We start from the raw sequence: 23,687 nt of genomic DNA on the forward strand, positions 1-23,687 counted from the left end.
GCAGTAGCAGTAGTAGTAGCAGTGGTAATAGTAGTAGTAGTAGTCGTTACTGTAGTAGTAGTCGTAGTAGTAGCAATAGTTGCAGTAGTAGTAGTAGTAGGCATGGTATTAGCAGTAGTAATAGTAGCAGTAGTAGTAGCAGTACTAGTAGTCGTGGTAGTAGAAGTAGTAGTCGCGGTAGTAGTTGCAGTAGTAGTAGTAGTAGTAGTAGTAATCTGGTTTTCTGAAGGTTGTCCCTAGTGAACAGAAATATGCAGACTATTCGTGTCCCTGTATACGAAACTAATAGATTTTATTTAGTGACAATTTCACAAAGTGTATTGAGACTGTATTGGTTTTCATGCTCAACTTCATACAACTGTACCTTCCATAAAGGGAGATGGTGAGGTTGCCTTTAAAAGGACACGCTGGGCTTCCAATGTGCAGTTCCCCCTTGTTCCCGATCAGAATGTGTTTTGTTCGTAGCAGTATGGCGCGGTTGGTGTCAGCAATCACCAGCTTTCCTAAAGGGGAGAGAGAGAGTGGAGGGGTGGTGGTGATGAAGCCTCCTCAGGCCATTCATGCCCCAGTGCCCTCAGACCCATCTTACCATTTAAGGCCCTGGGCTCAGTTTGTCCACACAGACACAGAACAGATGTAGCTGGCCAACCAGCAGCGTTACCAGGTCTGATTCCAGTTCAGCAGTGACGTGGTGAGTATCTGTTTAACCTTAAACATCATCTCCTATATGTGCTACTTTTCTCTGAATGGCAGAGGCCCTGCTTTCACCACCTTCTTGTCTTAAATAATGTTGCTCTGTTTGTGCTTTAGTACAATATATGGCGTGGCTTTTCTACAGCATCATATCTCCATCATTCCATATCAAGCTATTGTTAAGCTAAGCCCAAATTGAAGCGACCTGTTTTAAATTTGATTTAAATCCACCCACAGTGATATCACATCCAGATTGACTCAGAAATATGTCACATCTCTAAACTACCAGTTGACTTAAAAGAAGGATAAACACGAGATGGAATGGTCTAGCTTACCTCCACTAAGAATCTCAATGGAGTGGACCGTAGCTGAAGTTGTGAGGAGGACCTTCCTGCCATAACCGATTGTAACACGGTGGTCTTCACTGTGTCCCGGCATCCATGGCTGCAGTCCTGGCTCCTTATCCGGACACACTGAAGGACACATAAAATAAACCAACATTTAATTTCTAACGACACATAAAACTCATCTGTGGTGGAAAGTACCACCAAAGAGACATATACCTACTTGAGGCCCAAGGAGGTCAAATCATACATTAGTTAATTAGTTCATCATTGCAAGCAAACTTTAAACCAAATGGTTGTTGGGTCATTTAGCAGCCTCTGAAACCTTTCAGAGGGTGGATTTGAGGATCTCTTTTCTAACAGACAATACAATATTTGTCCAACAACAGGCCGTTGTTTTTCAAACTTTTTACACAACTACTTTGGTAATTTTTCATGTGTGTAACACCATGAATAACTTGAAGAAGAGATTGTCCAAAAGTGTTCACAATAATCTCCATCAACAACACTACCAAGACACACTAAAGTCAGTTCTTGGAGAGGTCAAGGAGGCAGTGGGATACAGGTAGGAGGACGCAATGATGACAGGCTTTTATCCAACCTTTTAGTGTGTTCATTTAGACCTTCAGCCTTTAGATGTGGCAGACGCCATGTTGCACAAACTACCTGGATTCTTCATTCTGACTAATCTCCCCTCCGAGAATCGTCATCTTGTTGTTTTTGAGCGGTTTGTGTGTCCCTGAGACCTGTCTGGAACCAAACTCCTGGAGAGGGGCTGGACTCTCCTTTTCTGGAGCTGCCAAGGTTGAGAGGCCCTGGACGGGTGTGGGGATCTTCAGGAGAACCTGGCTGAGAGAAGCTGTGTTCAAGTTCTTCTCTCTGACTGCTGTTTGTTTCTATGCAATCTAACCGTGAGTGGCGCTTTGTTATTTGTTCTAGTCATGGATTGGCTACAACAACACCTACATTGGCTACAACAAAACTGAAGGAGGAGGCCTTTCGGGCCTGGGGTCTCCTGAAGCAGCAGGAGTTTGAGGAGGCTATGGAAAATACTTTTGGTTGGCCTGAAGGAAGTTCTGGCAAACCAACGCACGACTTAGTTGGGTAAAGCAGTGCTTGGCACAGGCTGTTTTCAGCAAGAGAGGAGAACTGCTGACCTTGACTGGGGATGTCGATTGGATGAAAGAACTTATGAAGAACTTCTAAATTCATATGTCCTCTGTGGAGGAGGCAGGGTTTGAGGACTTGGGAGAAGCATCACCCATCTGGCTTGAAAACACCTCGGGATCCCTGTAGCCTTTACAGGCTTTGCTGTCACACTGACAATATTTTTTACAGGTTGAACATTTCTTTTTACAGGACAAATCGGAAATATAAAACACTTGGACATGTTTGGATTACAAGGAGCAAAAGATAAAAGATAAAAGTATATCTACAATGTGGGTTTGTGTCAGTCCCTCGGAATCTTCAAACAATGGCTTCTTTAAGAAACTGTGATAAACGCTTTAAAAACATGTTGAAATAAATGTAACAAAATCTGTAAACTACAACACATAACAGCTTGATATAATCATTAGTATTAGCGCCTCAGGTTTGTCAGTGAGGTCTCTTTCATTCCTTGTCTATACTAACTACTGTAACTTTCTCAGGTCCTCTACTATCTAAATGGGGATACAATAGCACACAAGGTTATTGGATTGCTCACTCAAGAGTAAGAGTGACTGATAAGCCCATGTGTCTGCCATTGTCAGCATAGCACTGAGACACTGTGTGTAACTGTCCAGCCTGCCCAATAGAGTTTCAATTTATTGCTTTCTGGTGTGTATGTGGTGGTTACCTCATCTCCCTTCCACCAAATGGATCCGTCAATGGCATTGACTGGTCAGGGACCTGAATTGTCAAGTAGATTTCCCAGAGGGCGAACACAGATTGATAGGTGGTGAGGTGCAATCAGTTGGCTTCTGCTGTTTGGCTCTGGAGTGTCTGCTGCCCTGCTCTGAGGCACTATTTCCTACACCCTTCTGAATTATATCAATAAGCGATCCATCTTAACATGCTAAGTCTAGTGACATTAGCATTGTGTCCAAGTCGCTTACTACTGTGCATACTGAGTGTCAAACTTTGTCAAGCTTTATTCTTGATGTTGGAAAAAGTGTTGGACAAAACAAATCTTAACTCAAAGTACACGTACGAGTGTTTTTCTTGAGCTTCATGATATGGAGATAGCTCAGGTGTCATGACGTGACCTAAGGGTAGAATTGTGGTCATATGATAACAGGTGGTTATATATGGAGAGAGATAGTTATCTCTGCTCATAGATGGTCTCTGATGATGAAAACTGACTCCTGATCAATGACCTTTGAACTGTTCTCAGTAGATGTAAGCTGGTCTGGTGTTAATAAAAAGCTGACGTCTGTTTCCTTCGTTCAATCAAACCAGTCTCTTGTCCTGCTGTTTCCCTCATTTAATGCTGCCCCCAGCTGTTACATGTGATGTCATGAATATGTCACCTAATGGTCCCCGCTAATTTAGCAGTTCACAAGATGACAACTTGTCCATCTATATTACAACTGAGAAAACATCTGCTGAAAACCATCACAAGCGGTTGAAAGATCTTTTCGTCAAACTACTGTGCAAATCATCTCACTCGTTTCAAATAACTAGGGACACAGAAAGTGTGTAAAAGAAGTGACAGAACAACAAATTGTCAGACACATAACCTTAACATGCTTGTGTTCTAGCCAAAGCTAGCCATTAGCTTTAGCTAGAACACATACGTACGTTAGGGCTACCATAACACATCCAGATCGAGATAGTGGAGATTTAGATTGAAACGTATAGTTTGAAGCCCTTCTCCTTTTTCGTTGCTAACATATGGCACAATGCTTGAATAACATTGTTGACATTCAGCGGCTACGTGGAAAACCTGGAGAAATTTCCATAACTGTCTGCTGGTGTTACGAGCGCTGGAAGTTGCAAGTTCAACTCCAGTAGCACAGCTGCTATTGAATTAGTTATTTTGTTTATGTGAAAATACTGTAGCCTATTGTCCAGAGGGACCTGTCACTAAGTTTCTGTGGATTTATTGGTGGTCATTTAACTTGTGTTGCCTTGTCTCTTTTACCTTCTTGTTTACCGTGGGCTGCTTTTATTTAACTTTTTTATGCACATTTAATTGCTGGAAAAAAATGGACTCACACAGACATGATGTGGAAACGTTACATTCAGCATTAAAAAGTTACTCATCAAGACTTCAAAGCGTTAAACCTGGTTTCTTCACAACTCTAATTACAGAAAAGCATAATAACTGACTGAGCAGATGTTTGTCTGTATTGTCTTAAGCTACCACTGTTTACGCTGTGGTGTGTTCGTGCTGTGAGCTTGTTCAGGGTAGACCAGTCCAAATACACCAGAGCTCACAGTTTAGCTCCTGATTCCACCATCTGGCAGTACACTCCACAAACAGCCTACTGTGTCTTCATGGGAGCAAAAATAAATAAAAAGGATTTCATTAGAAATATTGGAACTCATCAACATTTGCTCAGTAACAGAAATTAAATATTAACAAACCAAAAACTCAACTTCATTGAGCTGATCTTGGTGCTAAATCCTTAAGAACATAATTATTAATCCAGCTGCGCTACAATAGTAATTAAAAATGTTTAATTAATTATTACATCAGAGTGAATAAGAGGATTAAGAGACCGTTTAACTGGTCATAAAGTTCCAAAAACCAAGCCTTCACGCAATTATAGTTTTTCAGAGTTGCTTAAGAAAGATGGAATCAAATGAAATCACCCAATTCCATTCAGGGATGCTCCGACGGCGCAGGCTGGAGATGTCAGAATATATTATTATTATTATTATATATATAGAAAATATTTTTGTGTCGAAGGAATGAAAGATAAATGTAAAGATCTTCAGATTGTATTCCAACTCATTAACTTAATAATTAAAACCAGTTATCAAATTTATAATGACTTAAAAATGTATTTATTTTTTATTTATATCAACTTTATATTATTATAATCCCATTGAGATTTTTAATCTCATTTGCAAGTGGCTCCTGGCCAAGATGGCAGCATAAAATGTTCACAAGCAACACGTAGAAAAACAAACATTATAAACTTAGAACAAAAGAAGTTTCACAAAAAAGAAAACTCTTAAAACAAAGTAGCAAATTGCATCAACCAAGTTCATTCAGCCTTCTTTGAAATGCTCTTAAATTATCATTGTGATTGTCTCTCATTTACATACTGTTATGATATCAGATGTCCATGTTACACATAGTCAAAGTACCAAAACTTGAGTTGAACGTATGTAAAAAATGCTCCCTACAAGACAAACGTCAGCTAGGAACCCTTTTGAAGAACTCATTACGTTCTGACAGCAGGGAGCAGGGGTCCAAACTAAGTGTCTCAATACATTTTCAAGGTAGGTTTACTTAGTTTTTAGATTTACATGGGCAAACAAACTAGTTGGTTAGGCTTCAGAAAACGTTTAGCTGGACTGTAACTGTGTAACTATGTTGACTTGGTTTCACACGGGACATAAACTGGGACTATCCTGGGAGAAAGTCCTGTTTGTTTGACCCTTCTGACCTTCCCTCTCACCTGCCCTACACAGACGTAAAGAAAGAAAAGTGATGCTTGTCAATATCGTCTTTCCAAAATGTTTTATTTAATTTAATTTAAAAAAGGAAGGCTATGCTACATCTAGGCAGTGCTGACAGCACTGAAATAATTTAAATTAGAAGTCTGAACACTGCTGTGTTTGCGTTGACTTAAAATGTGTTTTAGCAAATACCTTGTGGGGACACTTGCATGAAATGGAGAGGAAATGAACTGATGGATTGTCTAAACAAAACAAATCTCAACAACACATTTGCTAATGAGCTGAAGTCTGCTTAGTGCTCATATTTTTCACACATTTTGTCTATTCCCATTTACATATTTCCTACTTAATGTGTATTATTATGAGGCTTGTCTCTATATCCATTATGAATCATCCTCATTTTATTTTCTGCTAATCATTGATGTACTGGTATTCAAATGATGTTTGCTTTTTAATGTTCCACAGATGATAGGGATCATTCAACTGTGTCACGAATTCCCCTTCATATTAGTTTGTTTTCATCCTGTCTGCTTGTTTTATTAACTCTCCTGTCATTTCAGATCCTACCATTCACCTCTGAAAGAAGAAAACCAATTCTGTGCAAACCGACCCTTTGATATCTACCTATTTGCAATTGCACATCGGTTACCAACAGAATATCATAAGTACTCTCAATCAATCTGAAAGCTCCAGGTCTTTGGCACCAACATCACGTATCACGTTGTGCTACGTCTTCGGGATTAATCCATCACAGTGCTCGACAGCTGCCGGTGTTAACACATGGAGCAGACGCTACAGGCACACTTTGGGTATACTTCACTGCAGACTTTTGACTGTAATAATGTACAGTGATGTGTCAAAACACAATGTTGTAGGATAAAGTGATAGACTTTGTAATGACATGGCAAAACTGATTAAACTAAAACATGGAATATATATGTTTGAAAGTGACGACGTTGCTTTAAATGTCAATTGCTCCAAAAGTAATTGTAATGTACTTGTTTCAAGACACCCACATGAATAATTCAGTGATCAGTTCAACACTATTCACCCTTTTAAAAGCTGGATTCTTATTCATGTCTTTAGTTGAAGGCCAACATCATGAAATATGGATGTTTAGCGAAGATTTTTGTCTAGCCTTCTCTCTCTTTACGCACTATTCACTAATGTGAATCATTTTAATACCACTGTGATTTTTAGGGTGATAGAATTGTATTTCGTGTAAATGTAAAGTGTCCTTAGCCCATTGTTTTTAAGAAAATAAGTCAAAAGAAAAGAGGAAACATGTCCTCACCTGCTCGGATGCTGGGGAGCAGCAGAGCTGCCAGAAACATGGCGCATGTCTTCATCTCTCTCAGTCCGCTGCTGACCAACTTTAGACCTTGGAACACTTGGAAGGTTGCTTCAGACCCCCCAGTGGGCGTCACGTCAGAGGGAGTTTCACAGTGGGTGTGCCGAGTTCACAGCGGGAGGCCACCAAAGGCACCTAGAACATCACATTGAAATGCAGAGGACTCAGTCAGACGTGTACAAATAGGTGACTCCCTGGTGGACAAGCAGGTCATACAGTAGAATAGTCTTTCAGAACACCATCTGTTGGTTTGAGCTTCATATTTAAAGTCATTATGACAGTAGATTATTCTACTGTAATGTAGGGACAGTAGAGACACTTTGAGCTGCATGAGCCACTGTTTTTCATTGCCAGGTCGTCAGATACCGACGCTTTGTCTCAGCGTCTGATGCGCAACTTTGTCTCCTGCAAAATAACGTCTCCATACAGCTAAACTGCATTCCTAATTACATTTCCAGAAAACTCTCCTGTTATCTGTCAGTTTTAAACCGTTTTGGTTAACGTTGATAGTTGGAAAAAACAAGAACAGGAAAACGACTGCACAAGGCCCCCTTAAGCGTCTGTATGAGAGACTCCGGGCTTACAACTACTGCCAAGGTAAACACATCCATGTCATTATTAGACGGCAGAGCAACTGCACACACTGGTCGTGCTCACCCCGTCCCAATAATGAGGAGGTTGAGGTGAATGGTGGATAGTGTCGACTGTGGTGGAAAGCAGGGCCGTCCTTCAATCAGAGGGTCGGTGGTCCGACCCCCCCGGCTCCGGCTCTGCTAGTCGCGTGTCGATGTGTCCTTGAGCAAGGCACTTAACCCCAAAATTGCTCCCGTAGCTGTGCCTACGGTGTATGTGATATAATCTGAATTGTAAGTTGCTTTTGGATAAAAGTGTCTGTTTGATCCATTACATTACAGTCATTTAGCAAACACAGGACTTTCACCCACTGTTCATTTCCTTTGTGAAATCAAACAGAAACAGTGAATTATTTTAAGTTGCCTAAGTCACCTTAAGTAACGCACTTGACTTACGTACAAAACATGATCCTTTGCTAAACCTAACAAAGTAGTTTTGTTTGCCTGAACCAAAGTTCCCAGTGCATTACAAAGTTCAGCCAAGGGCTCCTGACCGAGCGTTGTGAAGATTTGGGAATGAGAATGTGTTGATTGTTCTTGATATCTGATATCTGATAAGGTCATATCTATTATGTGCAAAAAGTTCAATTGTGTCCAGAACTGTTTAACTCAAACTATACCACCAGCTTGATTAATGTATAATCACTCACAGTCCTGTGCTACAATTTGCATCTACGCTCTCTTGACTTATCACCAGCTCGACAATTACAGTCTTTAGTCTCAACCAAGTCGAGTTGGCTTTTCTTTATTTTATTTTGTGCTTTTCCAGTCTCTCTTAGCAGACTGGAGAGGCAGCACTGTTTTCAGTCAGCAATGCAAAATTCTTCAATATCACGTGCACTGTGCTGCACAAGTAATGCTTATTTTCCACAATGTGTCTTTGCCATGTACAGTAACATACCATCTTTATTTCTATATGCACTAATGTGTGGAACAATATTACACTTTCATATCTAGCGTCTAACATTGTAAACAAGTCTTTTATTTATAATGTAATTTTTTTTCTTAGAGTTATAACCACAATTTCAGCAAATAGTCTGACTCTGACCAGCAGTAAGATAACAGGATAAAGAATATCGTCTGGACTTGGACCAAACACTCACACTAAGTGTTGTTGACTACAGTCCTGCAGTCAAGCACAAGTCTGATGAAGCTTGTCCAAGGCTACATTTACACACTACGCTGTGATTGAGAGACATTTGGACAGATAAACAAGCAGGACAAATGTTTGTGCATCTGAAATGTATCAAATACAACACAGTAGGATTTGTTCCCCATTGTTTCAAAAGTGGCGCTACCAGCAGCTACATAAAAAAAGTCTGTAAATCATGCAATAACATATAGCATTAATAATTACTCACTGAACGAATGAACAGTGTTTACTGCAGATTAATTCACTGAAAGGCACAGCAGCTCTGCCTGCTGAAGATTCCCCGAGCACTTCACGACCTCCAGGAAACACTGAACGGCTGTAAACGTGCAGCATCCCGATGCTGGCTTTGATTAGATGTCATTAGGTTCGTGCTGCAATGTAGAGAGCTCAGTAAAAGGCTGTGGGCTTAAAGGAATGCGATCATTATTAATCATAATTTATTCTATCATGCAATTAGCTTGCTGTTGGCTGACTATTGGTGGGAGTTTCTCTGTACAGCGAGTTGTAGTTTGCCGGCCTATTTACCATGCATGTTGTCTTAATGTGAGCCACACGCAGCCTTATATTTCATTCAATTTGTTTGGTGGACGTTGCGTTGCTATCACGGCTGGTCCCTCTATCACTCACTTCATCTCTGTCCAAATGTCTATGTGTTAATGTAAGTGTGTGCAGTCGATCTGGCTATGTGAAGCCTATATATGTATGTGCACACTCACAGGTCACGGCTGTAGAGTAATCATTGCAAGCTTTTCTTCCAGGTAACCTCCTCTGCATATCAATACAAGTCATAAGAGTATCTCATCTAGCTGCTGCTCCCTGTGCTACAACAGCAACAAAAGAAAATGAAAGATTCCATTTCTTGCTGGCAAAGTGCCCCTTTTAGCAACTATGTGACTTCTGGTGGTTACACAGTTACTGCAGATTCAAGGAGACATTCTGATGGTGGAGAGCCGTTTGGGTGCTGCAGGAATCCACAGGCTCCAGTAGCAATTGTGTTTATCATTCACCTTTGCTTCGAGATTGTACAGTAGAAAGATGATTGACTGTAAACGATCTATAATAAATCATCTCAGTCCTTAAAACTCAATCAGATCAAATTAAACGAAGACGAAGGTGGACGCCTGAGATCGGAGAACGTACTGTATGTGGCAGCATTCTATAATTATTCTGCATGCTCTGCTCCACTGCGCTCCACAGAGACCGTGGCGAATGCTGCCCTTTAGTTGCATTATGGGATGTCAATTTAAGCATAATCCCAGATGAGGAGGGTGTTCCTAGCAGGTAGATGGGTAAATCGCTCAGGAGGAAGGTATACTCTTCTCTAAAGTCCAGTGTTGTTTTAGCTGACAGGTGGTGAAGATAAGATCGTCCTTTATTAGTCCCTCTGTGGTTACGAGTGTTCTGAGCCCTGCGGGACCCAACGGGTCGGGCTGAGTTCATTTTGGTTATCCCTGTAATTCACCCGTCACTTTCATTTTCTCTTCCGAATGAGTTTGTCTTAACGTGGGTTTGTTTCCAACCCGTCTGACTGCTTGTGTTTCACCAAGTTGTGAAAAACAGCAGTTTCACTTTAACTCGACCTGAAGTCGTGTCGGATTAAATGAGACATGACCACATGTTGCTCTTCAGTTATTGGAAAATAATAATAGCACACTGTTTATAATGTGAAAATAAATAAAAGAAAGGACATTAGAACATTCTCGTGGATCATTGTTTATTCTTTTGAAAACATGGCTGGCCAACTAAAATAACACAAAAATCACTTTCTACAGTTGCCTTATGAGGACACGATCATCAGCACCGCATGGCAAGACAGCAGCGTCCCGTCGGGTGATCGTGAAAGAAAAAGAACAAACCTCAACAACAACCTGCTTTCTGAACATCAAACAGATGCAATGTGTCAGTAAGTTCATTTGATGGATATTTATTTTGCTTGGGTTTATGGATTCATGTTGCAAAAACAAAAGAAAATGCATATTGTCCAAAGTGGCAAGTGGTTTGTACACGTATGAAGCTGTTTTATGTTTAACACTTTGAACCTTCATGGCAGTTATTGTTTGACTGCATTTCTTTATGTGACTGTGAGATCAAAAGTCCTGGAGGAACAGGAGTGATGGGCTGTTCCACTGTATTCTCAGTGATGCATTATGAGTGAGATTGTGTCATGAGGGGGCTCACATGTTTCCTTCTCGGGGCCAAAAGGCTCCCGACTTGGCAACGAAAACTGGTTCAGTGCATGTGTTACTGGCTCTCAGTCAGGAATGCAGCCTCAGAGGAATACACTACACTTTTGATTGATATTGTATAACCTCGGTCTATTTATTGTTGTCCAAGTCTCAGGCAAACACATCAGATTAGATTAACATTCACACGAGCACATAAAACTGCACGTGTTATTACAGTTTGGCGTACTGAAGCTATGAGCAGTTTGGCGTTTGGGCTCCACCCAACCTGCATTACTGCTTTAATGACATTATATCTGGCTCGATAGAGAGGATTCATAACAAGAATCAGCACATTAACACAGAAGCAGGGTGGAAGAAAGTAACTAGCTTTGGGTGGTGGATGATTAGCTGCATTTAACTTCAACCGTTCCAAACTCGTGCACGAGGTTTTCAGCTCCTTCTTCACCACATTGTTTGAATTGCCTGTGACCTTTAGAGGAGGTGAATGTTGTGTATTTCTTTTACTGTCATGTGATTGAACTCCCACAGACAAATGTGTATAGCCTAGCAATCTCACAGATGACACTGAGAGGTTTGCTCACACTCGTGTTAAAAAAAGAACGTGTGTTTCACCTACAGATCAAATGCACACCTGGGAGCTAAGGCACGAAAAACCTTAAGTGAGCCACTTAATGCATTATTAATAAAAGCTTGTTCTTGTCTTGACATTCTGACATTTGAAATGTTCTTTTTTTCCTGAGCTGATGGTGCAGCACTGGCAGCCATTTAATTAGCCATGAAGCCACTTGATGGTTCATGGTTCCTCAATAGGCCTTGTCCACATGACGCCCAAGCAGCCTGGTGGCAAGACATCTGTGAGTGCTTTTTAGTGCATGTTAGTGCATGTTAGTGCATGTGAGCGTGCCCCGCTGGTTAGCTCGGCATTTGTCATGAAAGCATATATAGCACCCACCCTGTTCCCCCTCAGGTTAGCACTGTTAGCACCTTTAGCTGCTAGCAGACGGCTCTTCTGTTACCACGATGAAAGCTACGAGGAGGCAATAGAAATGCTCTGAATTCCACAATGAGCACCATTAACAACTTTTTATTGTTATAAATTGTTTTCAAATTGTATTCATTGGTTTCATTTTGTTGTTTTTGCTGTAGAGCAATCGTTGATTTATTACTCTATTGACAACTTTATTTGACATTTTACTGGAACCTTCTTTATTAGATGTGTTGTTTGATTATATCACAACAACGGTGAATGATAGCTGGCTTTGTAATTGTAAATCAAATATGTTTGGATTTTGGTCCGTTGTTCGGACAAAACAAGAAACCTTCTTACGTTTGCCAACGTGTCCACTTCTAGCCATGATTGTGTTGTTTCCATAGAGGTGCAGGACGGATGTATTGCAGTGAAAGTCAAGGCCACACAGAGTAATGTGTGACAGGAGCAAAAAAACACCCAGAAAAATGACGCTCCGAAGCAAGAATATCTTATTTGTTAAAAGCCTGCTGCCTCTTCTCTCGTCTCCTCTCGCCTCCTCCACTTGCATCTCCTCTGGGCGGGACTAAGGCTGCGGTCGAAAAGTCCCCAAATGACCTCCTAACATCTATTCTTAAGCACTTTTCCTTGATCTCTATAGAAAAACGTCATGGGGTCGAGCAAAGATGTGAAGGTGTGAAGAGAAAAGATGTGAAGATTTCTAATTTATCCAATTGAGAAGTGGACATGACCACATTGTGAAAGGCAGTGGATAACAGCCTTTGATCATCACAGTGGCTTTCCTGCAGTGGACTTTATCTGCTCTCAAGTCTCCCAGCTTCAGTCCACAACTGGGAGCTCGTACTGCCTGCAGGGACAGATAAGCTCCCATTCACACCCTCAAGCACTTCACCTTCAGCCCTCAAGCTGCTGACAGAGCGACTGCACGTGCAAACACACTTCACACGTGTATGCAGGCTTTAAGTGTAAATGACATCTCTAATTGTGTCAGACTCCAAAACAGCGCAACTCTTCCGTACTTCAGTATAACCGCGGTGTAGAGAAAACATCAGGAAATCCGTCGTAAATTCAGATTTATATGAGAGACGACACGCAGAGCTGATGTGCTGCAGGTCCTGCAGGTTTTTAAAAATGTCGGACTCAAGCTGGCGCTGCTCTCACACATGCTCCCTAAAACATTAACATCTGAGATGTTTTGCCACCTTCCCTGCTGAACTACACTGCCTGGCACACATACAGAGACGCAGCAACACACACACGAGTTAACCGAGGGTGGAGGACACTTTTCAAAGAGGTTTTTATGACTTCCACAGTAACACAAACGTACAATTAATCTCTCGCAAAGACATGCATTAAGTCCATAAATAGTAGGTAATAACATACTGTACCTCTGGGGAAGTACAAAGTGTTGGGTGGAGTTCTGTTAGTTGGATCAGCAGCTGTTTGATGACTTACTAAACTCCAGCCATATGGAGGTGAAGAAAATCTGCTGACATCACACACTTCATGTTTCACATTCACGTCTGAATAAATGTTTTGCTCCCCGTCTCGTCTTGCAGGAAGCCAATCCCATTACAGCTTCAGGAATCCCACGCCACTGCTGTACATGTTGATAAGCTCGTACTGCATTCCATTTAAAGTGGAGAAATCCCTCGTCCCAGCTGATGGGCTGCAGTGTGAATGGATGTGTTGTTTTAGTCATCTAGTGCGTTTCTCAAAAGCCCTGAATGTTTGTAAATTACCTTCAAGTGTGCTACTAATACTACAACTACAACTACTAATACTACTACTAATACTACTAATACTACAGCTACAGCTACTCCTACTGTTTTTAGTTGTTCTCTTATTAATAGCTTGACATGTAGTGACTATAGCTGCTGTAAATGAGAAAACAGCCAGTTTAAGGTACCCAGAGGAGTTTGTATCCTTAAGTTTAGCTATGGAGCAATTTTCTCCACATTATGTTTATATTAATTATATGAAGGTAATGTAATGAACATTTCTGCAAAATTCCACTGATCTACAGGTGGCTGTACATTGGCTTTGTCTCTGGGTTTCCATGCGCTGGTATTGTTCCTCCAGGGGTGACGTCTGCTGCTGCGTTCCTCTCCAAACAGCAGTCAGCCTTTTCTAAAGTCTTATTGTGGCACAGCTTTGTGCTGGCTGAGATAGAGCGACTCAACAAGTCATCACTTCCAGCCTTTTGTGTGGAAGGCATGAGCAGAACAACGGGAGCAAAGACACTGCTAACAGCTTAAAGGACCTGGCAATAACCAGAGTCGGCTGCAGGCATATAAATGATACTCATGGCGGGAGTGAGAACATTTTAAAACACACAATTGCTTACTGGAAGTCTCTCTTTGGAACAAAAATGAAGGAAAAAAATTCAGATTTGTGTATCAATGACTCATCCAGTGTTACCTTGGATTCCTTAAAGACTTTGTTTTTCTCTAATGTCTCTGCAGCGGATAAAGAATAAAAAAAACAGACTTGATGAATTGAAGTGAATGGGGTCCGCTTTCAACAACAGCAAAACAATACGACAACATCCGCTCACAAACTCTCACACAGCTCATGTAGCGTCATCGAAGTCTCATTTAACAGCACATGCATCTTCACTAAAACCTGACAATTTAAAACACTTCCTCCACACAACACGCTGTGAGTACCTGATATACAGATGTTTATTTTAAGGGTGAAGTATACCTTAAAAAACTAGCAAAGCAGTTAATTAAACCTGGGCTTGGCCAGTGGCAATTAACATAATCAGTGCCCTCTTTAACACAATTGTACTGTGTTCTACTTTATCACAGCAAAGCAAATTTACACTGAGGACAGATGGACATGTCCCACGGGAAAAAGGTTCTGATATCTCCTCCGCGTGTTTGCCAAGTTAAAGCTGTCGTGCCGTCGAATAGCCGGAGCTAAAGGGGACAGAAAGGGAGGAGAAGCCTTCGTGCCGGAGCAGCAGTGTGTGAAACACGGGGCGTCCTTGATACTTGAGACTCCCTGAAAGCCTCAAGAGATACATTTAGGTCTCTAGAAAAATATCTTTCACTTGCAATTGTGACTAAAATGCCTTTAAGAAGGTTAGGCTACTATGTTCTAATATATTAATAATGAGTGCGAGAGATTTCCCGCCATATATGACAGTTCTCTTCTGTTTTTGATGCCCCTCTGGACAAATGTTGATCCAGTGGCTTTCACGAATTCTTCCTGCACATAACGTCTGTGTGAGACTGGAGCACTAGACAGGGGCTCGAGGAGCTAGGAGAATGGTGAAAGCTATGGCAGAAAGGTTTGGGGAGTGGATGCTGCGGATAAAACATTTACTCTGTTTAGAGGAAGGATTAAAGTCGAGAAAGGTTTGAAGGTGCGATTGAGGGTGAGGAAAAACACGGATCACCTTCGGTGATTGATTCAATGATTGAATCGTCTTTCTGCAGCCATACATCATCAGCACCAATGGACACTGTTGTATGACTCCTCTCACTGCCAGAGGGGGACGTAAGTTCCACACTCCAGGTTTTAAAAATGCAACCTTAAATATGTGTTATTATTAGTAGTTAAATTAAAAGCAATCCATGACCAGGCAGGGAAGCACGTGCTCTTTGTAGGAAACAACTTAATGAATGAAACTAAAAGGTATTTGTTTTCCTTTCTTCATATTTGAAAATTGCAAAAGTTGACTTTAAACAAAAGATGGAATGTATTCTGGCTTGTTGTGTTATCTGGCAGTGCACCTCATTCCTAATTCATAGCTGGTTATATTTCACCAAACCTCTTTATGAGGAAAATGCATTGTAGTAACACGTTTATAGAGAATGTCTAGGTCAACGTGCTGCTGAGCTGACAATCAAATTCTGCTTAGGGCCCCGAAAAAGTTTAGGCAAGCCCTGCAACACACACACACACACACACACACACACACACACACACACACACACACGCACACACACACACACACAGATATGTGACAAGTAAGTCTGCCCACAGTGCTAAAAATATGTATACCATTAGCAACATCCTGAGGCCTGCAGTGACAATGGGTAATATGATTCACTCAGCAGCCAGTCAGCCAGTTTTGATAACAGATCTGCCTCAAGACACATGCTAACAGGCAGGAGAGGGAGGTGTGTGTGTGTGTGTGTGTGTGTGTGTGTGTGTGTGTGTGTGTGTGTGTGTGTGTGTGTGTGTGTGTAGGTGTGTATCTTTCCTGAAAATCCTGTAAAGTCTGGATTTGGTTGCAGGAAAATAACATGTGGTCACATACTGAACATGCCGTCCTCAACCTGATCCAGGTACACTTAACACGGGTTAGCGTGAGCATGAGATCATGTGGGGAGACACAAATGAATGCACTCTGTCAAACAAGAATGCACCAAAAACACACTCTCTCACAACCACACACACACGAAACCTCACTGGAGATACTGCCTGTCAGGCCGTAAGCTACACACACAACACACACATACACACACAGTGACAGCACGAAACACATGAGGTCCAGCCAAGTTTAACTTGTATGTTTAAGCTAATTTATTAGAACAATATTTCCTGTAAAGCTATTTTATTCATCCATAAAACAATAGAAATGCATGATTCAGTATGACTTAATGTAAACATTAGTGTGTGACACACTAGCCGGGTTTCTATTCACATATTTATATGAGCATAAAGCTAAATTGCTTGAGGTGGTTTTTGTCTTTATTGAAAAAGAGATGATGCACTAAATGGATTATGGAAATGCATTGGCAAATAAATTCTGCAATGTTAGAAATAAACCATGTAAGAATCCTTCTGTCCATCCCTCTTTGAGGTTACGTTTCAGTGCTGTCAAATTGACAGTGGCTACTAATGCAAACAAATGGCAACAAGTTTACCACCAATTAGAAGGGAGGTTTACAAGACAGGGTGAGATACTGAGGGTTATTGTTTCTGACATAAAACTCAAAAGTATTATGAAAACACTAACAACGTGATCTGATGGAAAGGCGTATAAATAGAGTTCAGCTTTTAAGAACATTTAATGTGTCATTTCTATGCATTTGAAGCTTTTTGCTTGTCATTTAACGACTTTGTTCTCACTCACAATACTTAGGCTGAGGCAACAAACTACTTGGTTAGGTTAAGGTAATAAACAACTTGAATAGGTTTAGGCAACAAACTAAATCATAATGGTTTAAAATAGGGACCTACATCCATCTACCCATTATCCGTAACTGCTTATCCTATTCAGGGTTGCGGGGGGGGGGGGGGGGGGGGGGGGGGGGGGGGTTGGAGCGGATCCAAGCTGACATTGGGTGAAGGCAGGGTTCAGCCGACAGGTCGCCAGACTATCACAGGGCCGACACAGAGACAGACAACCATTCACACTCACAGTCACACCTAGGGGCCATGTAGAGTCATCAGTTAACCTCAGCGGCAGTCTTTGACTGTGGGAGGAGGTTGGATAGAACAAAATAAAGACGTTTGCTACGTAAATCCATTATATCATTTTCATTGCATAATGTTATATCGTAAACAAACAATCCGTGTTTAAATTGACTGAACGAATATGAAAAGAAGTAGTCTGGAGCCGTGTAGACCAGCTGCTATCAAACAACAACGGGATCTGTATCTGCCAATATGGATCATCATTGATCTGCAACATGATCAGGGATCTCTAAAAGTTATGTTTTCTCCCTTTTTTCTTTTGTGCTGATCCGATCCGTGGTCTGATGCGTGACTAGCCCGTGATGCGATCCGAACCGTGAGTTTTATGATCCGTTGCACCACTAATTGGAATAGAAGAAAAATAATCCCTCTGTCACTGGGATAATATTATAAAATCTCTCAAGAGCTACATTAAAGAGAAGGAGACGGGGAAATGACCTCATTAAAGCTGGCGGTAGAGTCACCAGCAGCAGCATGGGGCGGGATGCTCGGAGAGCCCCGCAGTCATACTGTGTGATCCCTGCACAGCCCGAAGAACACAGCAGCTGAAAATGTAAGCATGATGAAATTGAAACACACAAATGATGAAAGTTATTTGACATTAGCGGTGGGTGTGGGGGGAGTATCTTCACTTCACTGTATCAGTGCTGTTGTCTAGATGGGGAGCAGAATATTACAAGAATATCACAAACTGTACAGGAAATAAAAAAGAAGTGTGTGTGGGAAGGGGAGATATTAGCGTCGAAGATGAAGTATTCACCACTGCATTGTAATGAATGCTGTAAGATTTGATAAATGTACAATTAATAGTGTTACAAATTGTTTATTTGTCACAAACTGTTAAAGAGCGTTGTTTGTGGGTTAGACCGATGATAGGGGCGTCCACCAGTCCGGGGCTCGATGGTCTGAACGGCGAAACATGCCGTTCCCTCCTAAGAGGGACCGCTTGCTCCAATACGTCTTTATCGTAGACACATCTTTGTTTATTAAGCTTATACTCGACCTGCGCATGCGCGAGACAGAAGATATCCAGTGTTAAGCGCTGCCTCTGGCGGTCAGTAAGGATGAAATAGAACTGCCAACCAGAAGGAACGGGACGATGTTCAAAAGGGAGACGAGACCTGGAAATGTCAAAGTGTGTCTCTAAGACGATGAAGTGAGGCAGTCAAACCCTCTCTCGCTGTTGGCTCTCTATTTCTCCTTCTCTTCATGCAGGTCATATTTAGATGTATAAAATGTGCGTGTGTAAGTATTTATTTTTCTTTTAAACATGCAGTACCTCTTCAGTTTTGGAATACAAATGTTATATTATCTGTCTTACAAAGTCAGCCGTATAAATGATTGAGGACAAGTAATAAACTTCAGAAATATTGTATATCAATCATTGTATTTTCTACATTTTTTTAGTTGTGGGGAAATAAATGCAAAAGTAGCAGATTTTATTATCCTTTGTAAATAAACGGTAACATGCTGCTATATACCATAACATTACCGTAAAACCCAGTTATTCCACTGTTACATACTGTAGTCCAAAATACGGTAAGATGCTGATGAAATAAATTACAGTAGTTGCAGCTCAAAGTCACAGTAAATTACTGTCGTCTTTACTTCCAGTATTTCAGCTATTTATCAGTCTATATAGTTTTGGCGTGAGTTACTGAGAGTTGGAGATATCAGCTGAAGAGATGTCTGCCTTCTCTCCAATGTAACGGAACTAGATGCCACTAAAAGCAGCAAAAATACAATTGATAACTCAACATCAAAGTCTTTTTCCAGAAATCATGACTTGGTTAATCAAGATAATTCACAGACCGTGTTGTGAGCAGGTTCATGTAGGACCTATTTTCTTTTCCTGCCCTCTGCCACAATGCCCACTGCAATGACAAACTCCAATTCACTGACCTGCTAGGAGAAGCTGCACATCCATTTTAACCATGACACAATACACCATGAATGTCTCCCAACCTCTTGTCCATCTGTCTGTCTCTCACACGGTGAGGTGACACTGGAACACCAGTCGGTATTATTATTATTAGCTCTAGTTTGATGGGGACGCGGTGTAGCCTCAAGAGAATATCTCGGCAATTAACTTCAGTGAAGTGTGCCGTGTTGGAATGAAATGGATCTACTTGAGCTATGCTGGACTCTTGGTCTCTCTTTACAAACTCAAAAATTAATTGAATCAGGCGAGTACACTATTTAAGTTATGGGTGCTGTATTTTATATCGGGGACTATGTCTGCGAATGAATCGGAGGAGAGTGTAGATGAGATTGAGTCAAAAAAAGTACACAGTTCTAACATTCTTGCATCCTCGTTCTCTTTCTCAGGAGAGAGGAAGGAGATGTTGGGTGGAGGGACAGAGATTTTCCCTGTGCTGAGCATTTTCTGGGGTCAAGCACACCAAGCCACAGTAACTCGGTATGTTTCTAACTGAAACCCAGTAGGTCACATGATACCAATAACGCAGCTTGAAACCTGACTGGAACTTTGAATTAACCAGGAAATGCAGCAGTCACCGCTAACATGCGGGCTTCATGCACAACTGTCATAGAGCCTGGAGCTCTGCTCCTCCTCAAGACATGGATCACTGTCCTCTCACAGCCTCTGAAGCATGCTGCACAGCTTCAAAAATGTGCCCAAGTGTGACTGAGTGATGAGTGTGGAAGGAAGAGAGGAAATAACTGCTGATCCTTGTGGAGGTGTTAAGGCCTAAACCAACAAAACATTTAACAAACCAACAGCCTATTTATTCCATTCCTCCCATGGCCTGCATGTGCATACAGAACGCATCTTTCTACGTGACTGCAGAGAAGCGCGACTGAAAAGCTCCCAAATCTCAGTCAAATCTAACATTTTAAAGTAATAAGGGAAAGGCTTTTTCCCCTAAACTTTAGAAACACATGCACACTCACTTCAACAGTCAGCCATGCAAAACAACACTATATTCTTCCAATACGTGAAGGTGACATGTTAAATGGCTGGCGCTTTCGGCTGGGCTGTCAGGAGCAGGAGATGGAAGGTTCTCCTCTCTTCCATTTATCTGGCTAAATCTCCTCTGCTTGGCAGGTTTGTTGATCTTTAAAACCCCGTCACATCACCTATCCATAATGAAAAACACAACTACAGCTGAGCTGCGACGGAAGCCACAGGGACACATCAGTGCTTTTTGACAGGACAGGGACATGAAACCCATGAAGCCAAACACATTAGCACATGCTCGCATGGCAGCAATCTGCAGTAATACAGTCAGGATAAGAGTCCATTATCCAGTCATTTCTTTCTCCCATAATTACCTTTCCTGTTCTGTTAGTACCACCTGTCTATTTTTACACATGGCCACATTTTTTGCTCTATACACGTCTTTCTTCTTCAGTATCTTCTGAGACGCTAGCTTTAATGCCCGTGTAGTGATCTTTAGAAGCGTAATAATTTAATCTCATTTAGTCCTCAAAGGAAACGGTGTGTAATGTCCTAAATTAGATGGCGTTCACTAGACTTACGCACAGGGTAATGCCGGGCTTTAATCTGATGAGCTTCAGTCGGTTGTTAAGAACAACAGAGCACTGCTGGAGGTCATTAAACAGAGCCGACCTGTACTACAAGCTTCACTATGAGAGCTTTGACAACTAGACAAATCTATTTAAAGCTGTATATCAGGAAAGCAGTGCCTCAGAATTAAAATATGTGCCCTCAAGAAATACACTTAAACAGGGCCTCAGCCTCCTGTAACTATCTCTATTAGGGCCCATCAAACTGTCAACATTATGTCCCAACAGCAGTACCTGTCAGGTGTTGGAAAGAGCGAGAGTGTCAGGTGTCATATCAAAATAAGCAGAGATGTTTCTAGGCATGGCTACATTAACCTGTTAAGGGGCCCTGGGCCAACAGTTACTGCTGGACCCCTGCAGACCCCAACCTGACACCCTCAATACATTGTCATTGTGCCCATTAAAAGGGGAACTTCAGCATTGTCCCTTGACTTTGTGTCTAAGAAGGTACTGCGCTCTATCGTACTTTTTCAGTTTTTTGTTTATTTGTCTTGTTTCCAGCTCTCCCTCTCTGATCACATTCAGCAGGGAGGAACCTTTAAACATCCGTCAATCCACTGGTCAAACAGCGGCTCTCCTCGGGATTTGCCGGAGACGGCGACGGGGGAAGCGAGCAGGAGCTCATTAAACTGCATCAGCGGGGATTCAGAACTGTGCTCTCTGTCAATCCATCTGGCAAATGTCTGCTCTCTGGCCAACAAGATGGATGAGCTGCTGCTCCTCAACAAAGCAAACACGGACTTTAGTAGATCTGCCGCCCTGTGCTTCACTGAAACCTGGCTTGGTGAGCACATCCCGGACAGCGCACCTTCCAACTCCGCCAAGCGGACCGCGTAACGGCACTGTCGGGGAAAACGAGGGGAGACGGTATCTGCTTCGATATTAACGACACCGACCAGAATGAACGATATTCATTCTGGTCGGTGTTTACATCCCACAGGCCTGTGTGAGTGAGGCGTTCCAACACCTGGCTGAGCAGATCACCAACATGGAGCACAACCACCCAGACTCCCTGCTCATCGTTCTTGGGGACTTTAACAGAGCAAACCTCAGCAAAGAACTGCCGAAATACAGACAGCATATTATTAAGTGTAGCACCAGGGACAAAACCACACTGGACCAGTGCTCCACTAATAAAGATGCATATCACTCAGTCCCCCGTGCAGCTTTGGGACTCTCTGATCCTTGTCTGGTTCATCTTCTCCCGACCTACAGGCAGAAACTAAAATCTGCAAAGCCTGTGGTGAAGACTGTGAGGAGATGGACCAACGAGGCAAAGCTGGAGCTACAGTCCTGCTTTGTCTGCACTGATTGGAGTGTTTATGAGGCTGCTGCTACAGACCTGGATGAGACACTGTGACATCGTACATCGATCAGTTTTTGTGAGGACATGTGTGTGCTGACTAAAACCTTAAGCACATACAACAACAATAAACCCTGGTTTACTGAAAAACTCAGGCAGCTTCGTCGGGCTAAGGAGGAGGCCTATAAGTGGGGACAGGATCCTTTATAACCAGGCCAGAAACACACTGACAGGAGATCAAGGTAGCAAAGAGAAGCTACACTGAAAAGCTGGAAAACAAGTTTTCAGCCAACGACCCTGCGTCAGTGTGGAGAGGCCTGCAAGTACTCACCAACTACAAGGGTACTTGAAGTGACTAATGGGGACAAAACACTTTGAAACAGGTCCAGTGTTGAGGGAGAAAGCTGCAAACGGCAGCTGTACAGTGAAATTGCTCAGGAGAACTCCCAATCGTAATGTACATCCACTAAAAGTACTTGTTGTTGCCACTGACAGATTCTTATTAATCATTAAGTGTCTAACAACCTTTTGTTTGTGTTATTGTGTCTTAACCAAGTCTCGCTCAGGAAGAAGTCTCGTTCTGAAATCTCTGGAAAGGGTAATATAGTCATATAACGAAGCTAACATAGTAATAAAAAGAGTAATGGAATTACTTTTAAAGGACTAATAATAAAAATGTTAATTACACTTCCTGAGAAACATGCCCAACACTGAACACTGTCATTGGAAACTGTTTGGAAAAAGGCAGGCACTGCTAAAAAATACGTGGCAGGTGATTGGATGAACCATCCGTCGACCAAGCTCTTGTCGAAGCCATTCGGGAGAAGAGAGAAACATATGTTCCATGTAGAAAAGTCTTCAGTGTCGTTCTTTGCTCTTCTTTTAATGAATAAATCCTCTCCAGTTCAGATAAAACTGATGCTACTGCAGCATCTAAGCAAACCTCTTCAGGAGCCGCCACTGTTGTTGAGATACCAACAGTCTCCTCTCCGTGTTGCGCAACGCACTACTTAAAGCCTGACCAGATGGATTTTTGTTTGATCTTGTGATCCCACGATTCTCAGGTAATCTCGTGATATTATGAGACTCTCACTGCCATGCGAGGTATTCCAACACAGCAAACTCTTCCTGGAACTCCTTTCTCCAACTTGCACTCACGTTTGCACCGCTGTCTATTGGCAACAAGTCACATCTCACGATGATTTCAGAGTGAGACTTTTCCTTTTGGGCGAGACTTGGTTCAACACATAACAAACAGACCGGATGAAGCAAAAGGTAAGAAAAACGGTTTTAATAAAATACGTTCTTCTGTTAACCAATAAACAACCTAAAAGGTATCTAACGTATCTTACCTGTTACATTTCTTGGCTTTCATTGCAGTCTTTACCGCTCCACCTGAGACTATCTCAGTGCTGAACAGGCTGACCTGAGAACAGAC

At 41.9% G+C, this 23,687-nt stretch overlaps 1 protein-coding gene across 1 annotated transcript in view; it reads right to left on the minus strand.

Moving 5' to 3' along the window:
* cemip (cell migration inducing hyaluronidase 1) overlaps positions 1-23,687 on the minus strand; it is a 129,057-nt gene that overhangs the window by 53,167 nt on the left and 52,203 nt on the right. The window contains exons 2-4 of the mRNA XM_079156914.1: positions 6,946-7,137; positions 1,029-1,166; positions 365-503 (exon numbers count right to left, since the gene is read on the minus strand). Coding sequence (XP_079013040.1) covers positions 365-503; positions 1,029-1,166; positions 6,946-7,000 — 332 coding nt within the window. The 5' untranslated portion in view covers positions 7,001-7,137. The remainder of the gene's footprint in view (positions 1-364; positions 504-1,028; positions 1,167-6,945; positions 7,138-23,687) is intronic.

The sequence above is a fragment of the Pholis gunnellus genome (assembly GCF_910591455.1).
Source record: "Pholis gunnellus genome assembly, chromosome: 1".
Lineage (NCBI taxonomy): Eukaryota > Metazoa > Chordata > Actinopteri > Perciformes > Pholidae > Pholis > Pholis gunnellus.